Raw genomic sequence first — 12384 nt, 5'->3', positions numbered from 1 at the left:
CTCGTAACATCAGATGATCTCGAGAAGAGACTCAAGTCTAGTGCGATGACCTTGATGCCGTAAAATGGGCCACTTGCGGTAGTTCGCCAAATCAGCGTTGGCGTCTGTGCTCAATGGGCACTGTCGTTCGCCTGCCGAGACGATTACAGGAACTAGTGTCACTTTGGCATGCTTCGTAAGCGACTTGTGCAGCTGCAACATGTAGCTTCAACACGATACCACAGTTCATCAAGAGTAGTGACTGGCGTATTGTGACGAGCCACTTGCTCGGCCACCATTGACCAGACGTTTTCAATTGGTGAGAGATCTGGAGAATGTGCTGGCCAGGGCAGCAGTTGAACATTTTCTGTATCCAGAAAGGCCTATGCAGGACCCGCAACATGCAGTCGTGCGTTATCCTGCTTTAATGTAGGGTTTCGCAGGGATCGAATGAAGGGTAGAGCCACGGGTCGTAACACATCTGAATTGTAACGTCCACTGTTCAAAGTGCCATCAATGCGAACAAGAGGTGACCGACACGTGTAACCAATGGCACACCATACCATCACGCCGGGTGATACGCCAGTATGGGGATGACGACTACACGCTTCCAATGTGCATTCATCGCGATGTCGCCAAACACGGATGTGACCATCATGATGCTGTAAACACAACCTGGATTCAACGAAAAAATGACGTTTTGCCATTCGTGCATCCAGGTTCGTCGTTGAGTACACCATCGCAGGCCCTCCTGTCTGTGATGCAGCGCCAAGGGTAACCACAGCCATGGTCTCCTAGCTGATAGTCCACGCTGTTGCAAACGTCGTCGAATTGTTCGTGCAGATGATTGTTGTCTTGCAAACGTCCCCATCTGTTGACTCAGGGATCGAGACGTGGCTGCACGATCCGTTACAGCCATGCGGATAAGATGCCTGTCCTCTCGACTGCTAGTGATACGAGACCGTTGGGATCCAGCACGGCGTTCCGTATTACCCTCCTGAACCCACCGATTCCATATTCTGCTAACAGTCATTGGATCTCGACCAACGCGAGCAGCAATGTCGCGATACGATAAACGGCAATCGCGATAGGCTACAATCCGACCTGTATCAAAGTCGGAATCGTGATGGTACGCATTTGTCCTCCTTACACGAGGCATCACAACAACGTTTCACCAGGAAACGCCGGTCAACTGCTGTTTGTGTATGAGAAATCGGTTGGAAACTTTCGTAATGTCAGCACGTTGTAGGTGTCGCCAGCGGCATCAACCTTGTGTGAATGCTCTGAAAACCAATCATTTGCATATCACAGCATCTTCTTCCTGACGGTTAAATTTCGCGTCTGTAGCACGACATCTTCGTGGTGTAGCAATTTTAATGGCCAGTAGTGTATGTAGTGGTGGTTCATAGGAAAGTCGCTCGAATCGGCGAGACATCGCGTAGTGAACAGTTATCTTCTTGGCTTCCGCTGTGATGCCGCTCCAGGCCATACGCCAAGCCGCTGTCATCCAAACACATGTCTCGGGTTCGTACCTGAGTGCCTCCGTCGCCTCACAATGGATGGCTGCCAGTAAGCGTCACCTGTGTCTGAGCCTGGTCTCCGAGCCACTGATGGGCCGCCTTGCTAGCGGTGTAACAACTCCAATGGCCCACATCAGCATCTGACACAGCGTCGCTGGGGAATGCTTTACCATGCAAGGTTACTCCATACTCGGGCTACACTAAGCTACTGCTGTGTCCACAGAAATGCTTCTCCTCTAATTAAAGGGCCGTACGAACTGCCCCTAGCAGATGTGATTCACGTTGAGAGCGTGTGTAGGCACTCCACGTGCCCACCAGTTGAAGAGTGCTGAGTCCAAGGTGTCGGACTAGGGTGCAGTTAGGAGTGGCTAAGTCTGGAGGAGGAGGCTTGCAGACTTAAACCTGTAGACTGTAGACTGAGATCTGTCATAAGTCCCCTCTGGAGCTGGTCGCCAGATGACTGCAATACCTCTGTTTGGATATGAGGAATATTTATATGGCACTGGCTCGTCCTTGTTTTACTAAAGCACCAGTTTCCACCACATTAGTCATAATAAGTCCGTGGCTTAGAAGTGAAGTAATCAGGTCATCCAGACAGTGGTTTTTTTGCTTTTCTGCTACGCCGACGTTCCTACACTTTTGGTGTCCGTTCCCTTACCTGCTTGGCCAGCGCGTCTGACTTCCACGCAGCGAGCCCATGTTCGATTCCCGCTCGGGGACTGAGTGTTGTGTTACCAGCATTTCATCATCATCGAAAGGGCAAGTCGCCCAGTGTGGCGTCAGCTGAAAAGACTTGTAGTTCGGCGGCCTCATTCTCCCAGGTGGGGACTCCAGGCCGTCAATGCCATACGATCATTTCAGATTGACGCTCCTGGGCCCTCTGCCTGACGACAGTATGAGGTAACTATTTCGGCGCATCGGCAGCAGTACTCGATGCATCAGCAGGCAGCCCCTAACGTAACTCCACTCAGCCATTTGACTTGATATGCTTCCTGCACTACTTGCTAACAGAGGTAGGTGTCTTAATTGTACCCAGCCGCACCAAGTAAACCATCTGCGGCGCAAAAGTACTGTGTGAGTTACCCTAGATAAGCTAATCCTCGTCATAATAGGTGTGTTAATAAAAACAGTATATGTATATCATTTCAGACGTCATTAACCCAAAGTTACAACAACATGCTAAGACACAATAATAGTCGCTACCAAGGACCAGCAGTCATAGATGAGGCACATTACACTGTGACTTCTTTCAGTCTGATGCGACGTCTCTTTACAAAATTTGCTGTGTTTTCTTTTTGTGGCAGTTACGGATGATACTGGTTTTACTTCAAGATTTCTGTGTGTCCTCTTAAAGGTAAGCAAAGAACTTAACTCATCTGTGCTTCTCATGGGTTCTCACAGGCGGCAAGATGGCGGTGTTCGTGGCGGGCATCGCGGGCATACTGGTATTCTATCTGCTGGTGCTGGCGGTCGGAATCTGGGCGGGCAGCCGGCGGAAAGGTGACGGCGACGACGACTTCATCCTGGCGGGCCGCAGCATCGGCCTCTACATTGGGCTTATCACCTTCATCGGTACGTATGGCACTACCACTCTTTGACCGCAGATTTGATGGTAGAAAGGTTTTAAGATATCCTGTCTGCTATTACTTCTAACCTCAGCTAGAAATTCGCTATTATCGTCATTGTCGTTGTTAAACTTCCTGGCAGATTAAAACTGTGTGCCGGACCGAGACTCGAACTCGGGACCTTTGCCTTTCGCGGGCAAGTGCTCTAACCAGGAGTGCTTGTCCTGCAAAATTCGCAGGAGAGCTTCTGTAAAGTTTGGAAGGTAGGAGACGAGGTACTGGCGGAAGTAAAGCTGTGAGGACGGGGCGTGAGTCATGCTTGGGTAGCTCAGTTGGTTAGAGCACTTGCCCGCGAAAGGCAAAGGTCCCGAGTTCGAGTCTCGGTCCGGCACACAGTTTTAATCTGCCAGGAAGTTTCATATCAGCGCACACTCCGCTGCAGAGCGAAAATGTCACTGTCGTTGTTGTCGCCATCATCGTTATTATCATCATCGTCTTCATCATCATCATAGTCATCTTCACTGCCGCCATCCTTATCACAGTCCACCATTTGACATGCTATGTTTGTTATGTCTCAGCCCACAATTTAGGCACAATAAGTCATCTCTACAGTTCTGATGAAATTACAGGGTTAGCCAACATGTAGTTGCTGATGAGTCTTCGGGGCTGTACGCCCCTCGTCGAAAAAACTTTTTGATTCCTGACGTTTCGATCAGAGCTGTGCCGGACATCATCGGTGGTGCTCCTGGCGACGCTGAATCTTGGCGACTGACGAGTCGGACGTCAGTGAGCGACGTAAATACTGTGTAAAGAGGGCGTGGACCAGATTACACGTGATCATCGTAGATAACCTGTGTCAGAGATAAAACTTCACTATCGATTGTCGCCTGTCAAGGATAAAAGCATACCTATCGATTCCGCAGAGTCACCGTCCACACAGCGATGGAAGAACACGAGTTCTCTTTTATCAAAAAAGTAGCTGATCAGGTCGCCAAAATTTTTTCAGAAACATGACATCTGATCGGGGGTTTTAGACCACCTAAGAAAAGTTACCATGCACTCCGATCTGTAGAGGACAAACGCCCTCCTCTGTAAAACTCCATATACGTTGGAAAGGTCTACGTTTTAACTCCTAAGAGAAGCATTAATACAAGACTAAAATAACATAAAGGTCTTCGCCGATTAGAGAAAACAGAAAAATCAGCTGTAGAAAAACATGCTCTTCAGCTAGGAAATAATGATGTGCACTTTTGCGAAACCGAAGCTTTATCTACTATGACAAACGATTGTCCACGACTATGTAGAGCAGCCATCGAAATGTACAACCCTAGTGTTTATTTAAACAGAAGAAAAGACGCCATGAAACTCAATCATACATGGACAGAGCCTCTGCAGAATCGGTAGATAAGTTTCTATCCTTAATTGGCAACAATAGATAGTCATTTCATCTATGACAAAGACTATCTCTACTGATCACATGTAAACTTTCACAGTAATTATATCGCTCTTTGACGTCCGAATTGTCATTTGGCAAGATTCAGCGTCACCAGGAGCCTTTCCGAAGATATCCGGCGAAACTCTGGACGAATCGTCAGGAACCGAAAAGATTCTTCGACCACAACCGTACAGCCCGGAACATTCAGAAACAGCTATGGCATTCGATCACGAATGCCTTCATTGGATATTCATAAGTACCTCCAGCTTGCAGAAGACGACTGCATGAAAAGTGAAATGCAGGAAATAGACACAAGTAAATGTACAGAGAACCTCTTCAAGTTATTAACTGACATCACAGGTGGCAAACAAGGCCGCCTTTTGTGAAACGGCAAACACCAATACCATAGCCAGGCTCTTTCCGTACACGTGTTATACACGTTAAGATCGATATCATCCACTGCATACATTATCCTTCCATGCAACTTTTCCCAATTAGGTGGCAGTGGAGGTAGAAACACACTATATTTGACATGATCCCATATGAAAAAGTTACATGAAGTTAATCAAATGACGTACGGGGGTCACTCAAAAGAGTCATGAAGGGAAGCTAGTCCAATTCAAGGCTGAGACACTTTCGCACTGACATAACAACGACCGTCTGAAAGAGTGTGGTAAAACACCGTCTTGCAGCAAAATTAAGCGTTCCATAGCAGGGTATCTGTGCCGGAACGAGCCCTGATAACGACCCAGGTTCACTTCTGGCGTCATGTTACACCCGAGGCAATTGGGCCTGTTATCTTCAAGGTAATTTGGGGGCCTCCGCCCGTCCCATGCACTTGAGGCAAATGTATGTGGTACATTTTTACATCATCATGATAACCCACCCATGCATCCTGGACAATTGTGTGACATAAAATTGGCCGGAAACCTTCCCACTCTTCCGGCCTCTTTGGGCCACTTCTTCTCCCCCATTTATTTGTAGAGCAATTGCGTGACCATCGTCACTGGATCTCAGTAGGTTGTAGTGAAAGTACCATCAGTAGCAAAGTTATAGTATTTAAAAATTGTGGCAAATATTACCATAATTTTCGAAGTAAGAGACTTTAACATTACAGTGTGTGCCGATATTACAGTAAATTAATGGCCTCGTGGCAAATTCTGCAAAAATTTTGGTTAGTATTAACGTAATTTAAGAGGTAAGAGACTTTGCCATTACAATTTGTGGCTGTTTTTCTATAATTTAGTGACGTCATGGCATATTCTATAAAAGTAGCGGAAAATATTAGCCCCCTTGGCGAAGTGTGTTACTTAAAAATGGTAGCCAATATTTTTTGAGTCTTCTGACTGGTTTGATGTGGCCCGCCACGAATCTCTCTCCTGTGCCAAACTCTTCATCTCAGAGTAGCAATTGCAATGTACATCCTCAATTATTTGCTGGATGTATTCCAATCTCTGTCTCCCTCTACAGTTTTTGCCCCCTACAGCTCTCTTTAGTTCCATGGAAGTCATTCCCTGATGTCCAAACAGATGTTCTATCCTCCTGTCCCTTCTCCTTATCAGTGTTTTCCTTATGTTCCTTTCCTCTCTGATTCTGCACTTCCCCATTCCTTACCTCATCATGCCACCTAATTTTCAACATCCATATGTAGCACCACATCTCAAATACTTCGATTCTCTTCTGTTCCGGGTTTCCCATCTTCACTGTCACTCAGGACATCAATGTCATCAGTGAATCGTATCATTGATATCCTTTCACCTTGAATTTTAATCCCGTTCCTGAACCTTTTTTTTAATCCGAATAGTATGGGCGAAAGTCTACATCCTTGTCTTACCGCCTATTTAATCCGAGCACTTCGCTCTTGGTCATCCACTCTTATTATTCCCTTTCGGCTCTTGTACATATTGTATATTACACGTCTTTGCCTATAGCTTACCCCTATTTTTCTGAGAATTTCGAATATCTTGCACCATTTTACATTTTCGAACGCTTTTTCCAGGTCGACAATTCCCATGAATGTGTCTTGATTTTTCTTTAGTCTTGCTTCTATCATCAGCTGCAAGGTCAGAATTGCCTCTCTGGTTCCTTTACCTTTCCTAAACTCAAAATGATCGTCATCTAACACATCCAAATTTTCTTTTCCATTCTGATGTATGTTATACTTGTCAGCATATTTGATGCATGGTCTGTTAAGCTGATTGTGCGGTAATTCTCGCACTTGTCAGCTCTTGGTGTCTTCGGAATTGTGTGGATAATATTTCTCTGAAAGTCAGACGTATATCGGCAGAATAACACATTCTACACACCAACGTGAATTGCCGTTGTATTGTCACTTCTCCCATTTATTTCAGAAATTCTGATGGAATGTTACCTACCCCTTCTGCCTTATTTGATCTTAAGTACTCCAAAGCTCCCTAAAATTCTGATTTTACTACTGGATCCTCCATCTCTTCTAAATCGACTCCTGTTTATTCTTGTATCACATGAGACAAACCTTCCCTCTCATTGAGGCCGCTTGCCTATACGCCGACTCAGTCCTTCCTTCCAACAGTCATTTCTTTTTCGATTTCTTCAGGTGTTTCATGCAGACATTTCGTCTTAGCTTCCCTGCACTTCCTGTTTATTTCATTCCTCAGCGACGTGTATTTCTGTGTTGCTGAATTTCCTTGAACATTTTTGTAGTTCCTTTTTTTCTCGATCAACTAAAGTATTTCTTCTGTTACCCGAGGTTTCCTTGCAGTTGTCTTCTTTGTACCTATGTTTTTCTTTCCAAGTTCCGTGATTACCCTTTTCAGAGATGTCCATTCCTTTTCAACCGTTCTGCCTACTGAGCTATTCCTTACTGCTGTATCTATAGCCTTAAAGAATTTCAGCCGTATCTCGTCATTCCGTAGTAGCCGGCCGGTGTGGCCGTGCGGTTGTAGGCGCTACAGTCTGGATCCGCGTGACCGCTACGGTCGCAGGTTCGAATCCTGCCTTGGGCATGGATGTGTGTGTTGTCCTTAGGTTAGTTAGGTTTAAGTAGTTCTAAATTCTAGGGGACCGATGACCACAGATGTTAAGTCCCATAGTGCTCAGAGCCATTTGAGACATTCCGTAGTATTTCCGTATCCCAGTTCGTTGCGTATTGATTCTTACTGACCAATGTCTTAAAGTTGAGCCTACTCTCCATCACTACTACATTGTGATCTAAGTCTGTATCTGCTCCTGGGTGCGCCTTACAATCTAGTATCTGATTTCGGAATCTCTGTCTGACCATGATGTAATCTAACTGAAATCTTCCCGGATTTCCCGGCGTTTTCCGAGTGTACCTCCTCCTCTTGTGGTTCTTGAAAGAGTATTCGCTATTACTTGCTGGAATCTATTGCAGAGCTCAGTTAGTCTTTCTCCTCTCTCATTCCTTGTCCCAAGCCCATTTTCTCTTGTAACCTTTTCTTTTGCTGCTTCCCATACAACTGCATTCCAGCCCCCACGACTATTTCAATTTCATCCCCCTTTACTAATCTTCCAATATGCTGTCTCTTCGTCTTCAGCTCGCGACGTCGGCATGCATATCTGAACTATCTTAGTCGGCGCTGGTTCGCTGTCGATTCTGATGAGAACAGCACTATCACCGAACTGTTCACAACAACACACTCTCTGCCCTATCTTCCTATTCGTAACGAATCCTACTCCCGTTATATCATTTTCTGCTGCTTTTGATATTATTCTGTACTCTTCCGACCAGAAATCGTTGTCTTCTTTCCATTTCATTTCACTGACCCTTACTGTGTCTGGGTTGAACTTTTGCATTTTCCTTTTCAGATTTTCTAGCTTCCCTACCACGTTCAAGCTTCTGACGTTCCACCCCCCGAGTCGTAGAACATCCTCTCGTTGATTATTCAATCTTTTTCTCACGGCCACCTCCCCTTTGACAGTCCCCTCCCGGAGATTCGAATGGGGAACTATTCCGGAATCTTTTGCCAATGGAGAGATGATAATGACGCTTTTTCATTTACAGGTCACATGTCATGTGGATACACGTTATGTGTCTTTAATGCGCGCGTTTCCCTTGCCTTCTACATCCTCATGCCGTTGATCATTGCTGATTCTTCCTCCTTTAGAGTCAGTTTCCCACCCCAAGAAAAAGAGACTGTCCTTAACCTCTGTCTGCTCTTCCGCCTTCTTTGACAAGGCTGTTGGCGGAATGAGGGTGACTTCTTATGCCGGAAGTCTTAGGCTGCCAATGCTGAATGTTAATCGAAATTTAAGCAGTGGCGGCTTTCGAACCCGGGATCGAAGACGTTTTTATAACTAATCAAAGACGCTACCCCTAGATCACGGGTAGCTAAAATTACAGTAATTAATGATCCTATATATGTCCCTTCTAGCAAAGTACTTGGCATTTCCTGTAAGCATTCAAACTACCGTTGCTATTTACAATTTTAGTGTATTTTTTCCAGAAATAGCCAGTCTTAGTACGAGACAGGTCAACAAATAAACTATTGCTACAAGGAACACGTCCTTTCATTAGTAATGTGTGATATCATAATGTGTTAAAAATAATGGTATAAGGAGTCCACCTCTCACTGAGATTTACATTTATTTCATCTATTTTCCCCCCAAATACCAACATTTCCAGTCTAAGACATATGTAAATACGCAATTTATAATGTTTAATAATTACCATTTTGTATTATTTTAGCAAATACATCGATATTCAGCGTTAAAAAATTTCAACAATGCAGTATTTAACAACAACAAAACTCCTAGTTCTACCTTCTGCAAGCACACTGACGTAAGACCAAATCCTGTTATAGGTATTTACAGTGTTGTCGATCCAATTCCAAAGACACACATACAAATACGAGACTGGAGAATTATCACAGCGCAATATTTAAACAAATTACGTCGATAGGCGTAAAACAACTAGATAGTGCATTTTTTTATGAAATAGGCCCATTTTCCGCGTTAAACAAATACACTGCAACAAATACTTTCCAAGCCTACATATTCCTGCATTCTCAGTGTCTGACGTCACGTTAGGGTTGCCTCAGAGACGTCTTGCACTATGGGTCAACAGTATACTTGTAAATAATTATGATGGAAAAAATCCAAGTATTTACTCCCTTTACACTTTGCTAAATTCGCACTGTAATCAGTTTCTCCTTAGGCGTAGGATGAGAATAGTATACATAAGCACTTTACTAATAAAATTAGCTAAAAATTGAGAGGTGGAACCCCGCACGTGGCCGTTCACGCCCGACCTACCTGATGTGGTGGTGGTTTGTGGTGCGTTCCTGTGGGACCAAACTGCTGAGGTCATCGGTCCCTAGGCTTACACACTACTTATTCTAACTTAAACTAACTTACACTACGGACAACACAAACACCCATGCCCGAGGGAGGAGTCGAACCTCCGATGGTGAGAGCCGCGGCATGTGCCTCAGACCGCACGGCTATCTGGTGTCGTGGATGACTGAGGAAACACTGCCGCATTCTGGAACGTGGAGCCATATCCTTTCTGCTCATGACAATCCCAGGCAGATGACTCGCATCTGCGCTGCTGCAACATCCAGAGCAGAGAGAGGTAGAGAAAGTTCCTCCTGTGATATCGTAGCCGGTCAAGGCCAAGAACATTCACGTGCCGACAGCAGCTGTGATCGCGTGTGAGACACTAACCGCCGGAAGCAGAGGCTCAGTAAGACAGGCAGGATGCACCAGTCAAAATAGCAACCAGTAGCAGAGGAGAACACTGGCAGACTAGGTACTTTTACTTCGTGTCTTTAATTACCAAGAATGTAAATATCAGCGGAGAAAAATCGACGTACATGACATCGCTAAATTTACACAGTAAACATTTACCACAACAGTCGGATGGAATAGACAAGGACTTTAGTTAAAAACAAATGAGGAATGCAGTCCCACCACACAATCGCTTCGGCACTTTTTGCTCGTCAGTCTGACACTCTTGCCAGGTTGGATTAAAAAAGTTCTGTGGTTTTCGTAATATCATGAGAACTTGGTCCTAATAACAAAGAGATGTACATTGACTGCTTGGCCTTTGCGGATGACCTGGCCATTTTTGCTAACAACATACAGTCAGCAGTCAACAAGATCAACTATCTGTCAGAAATTGCTGAAAAAATTGGAGTCCAGATCTCTTCAAAAGACAAAATATATGACGAACATCTGTGATGGACCTGAGTGGATGATCACCAATCTGGGAAAAATCGGACGAGTTCAGAATTTCAGGTATCTCGGTGAAGTCATCCAGGAGAATGGATTAGAAGAAGAAGCAATTAATGCCAGGATGAGGAAGTTAGACCAAGCATACCATCTGACAAAGAATGCCTATAGCAAAAAGTCTATGAGTAAAGGAGCCAAGTTCCGACATTATAAATACGGTTGTAAAACCTGAGGGCTTATATGCGTCCGAAACTTTCACCATGAATAGACAAGGTCAAGCTGAGCGGCTGGAAAAGTGAGAGCGTAGGATATTAAGGAAAATCCTAGGTAATAGATGGGTTGATGGACAATGGCAAATGAGAACAAATGAGGACGTGTACAGCACGACAGAACCTATCACAGCATCCATTAAGAAGAGGCGATTGTTATTTTACGGTCATCTCGTGGGGATGGACGGTGACCGACTACCTATAAGAATATGGAGTTCCACCCAATCTACCGAGCGAGGTGGCGCAGAGGTTAGCACACTGGACTCGCATTCGGGAGGACGACGGTTCAATCCCGTCTCCGGCCATCCTGATTTAGGTTTTCCGTGATTTCCCTAAATCGTTTCAGGCAAATGCCGGGATGGTTCCTTTGAAAGGGCACGGCCGATTTCCTTCCCAATCCTTCCCTAACCCGAGCTTACGCTCCGTCTCTAATGACCTCGATGTCGACGGGACGTTAAACACTAACCACCACCACCTCCACCCAATCTAAGAAAACAAGGTCAAGATGGTTCGAAGAATGTGGAAAAGATCTTAGGCAGATTGGTATCTCAGAAAGAGAAATTCCTGATAGGAACAAGATTGGTGAACAACTACCAAGGTTTTAAAATGGCATCAACGTCCAAAAGACGGAGAGGACCATTATCCGAAGAGCATGAACAGGCACTTCTTGGTGGGCTCAGAAGATACTAGCAGGAAGCCAAAGTTGGTACAAGAACAAGACCTAGACACTAAAATGAATTTGGTTGTTACCACGCCGTCCGCAGAGGCTCAACTCGATAGTAAAAAAAAAAAAAAAAAACATGAGGACGTTACACGAGAGTCAATAATAACAATGAGAGAGGCGTTGTGCGCCATGCAGAGATATTTTCGATATATGGGTGTGTCACTGTTTTTCTGTCTCTCATTTACCACGCACGTGGAATGGAGGGTCCGTTGTCGAAGTGGAGAGCTGGATAAGCTCTGACGTTCATAAACATTAACATCTTGATATTTATTTCGTTACCTAACTACCCTCTCCCCCTTCTCCATCATAAAGACATATACACAGACCATCGAAAACATGAAAATTCTTAGGATTTTTGGCATTATAGCGAAAAATAAAAAACAAATATTCTCATACAAACTCTATTAATTTCTGCTTATACGTCTACACCCAGGAAAAATTCATTCTTTATGATTGCTTGGTTTAGTCTTAATCATATCAAGCTTAATACTTAACTTATAATTTAAATGTACGTAAGAGCCATCGGACTCTTGCTCCAGTCAGTTATCTGACAAGAAAAAAGAACTTAGGTTCACCAATTCCAATATGTATCTTATATTTTTTCCTGTAAAATACCTGTTTTATGTCTTCAGCAATTAGCTCCTGTCCTCCCTGAATTCTGAAATTTTAATTTTACCTCTGGGCTCACCCACAGCTAGCCAAGGCTATTTCGACTATGCTGAAG

At 44.6% G+C, this 12384-nt stretch overlaps 1 protein-coding gene across 1 annotated transcript in view; it reads left to right on the top strand.

The window, feature by feature from the left end:
* The window catches only part of LOC124775977 (high-affinity choline transporter 1-like), a 400765-nt gene that overhangs the window by 125824 nt on the left and 262557 nt on the right, over positions 1–12384 (top strand). Inside the window, exon 2 of the mRNA XM_047250817.1 lies at positions 2901–3071. Within this exon, the coding sequence (XP_047106773.1) occupies positions 2909–3071 (163 nt within the window). The 5' untranslated portion in view covers positions 2901–2908. The remainder of the gene's footprint in view (positions 1–2900; positions 3072–12384) is intronic.

This window comes from Schistocerca piceifrons, chromosome 2 (assembly GCF_021461385.2).
Source record: "Schistocerca piceifrons isolate TAMUIC-IGC-003096 chromosome 2, iqSchPice1.1, whole genome shotgun sequence".
Classification (NCBI taxonomy): domain Eukaryota; kingdom Metazoa; phylum Arthropoda; class Insecta; order Orthoptera; family Acrididae; genus Schistocerca; species Schistocerca piceifrons.
The sequence above is the reverse complement of the archived record's forward strand: the minus strand, read 5'-3'. Positions and strand labels throughout refer to the sequence as shown.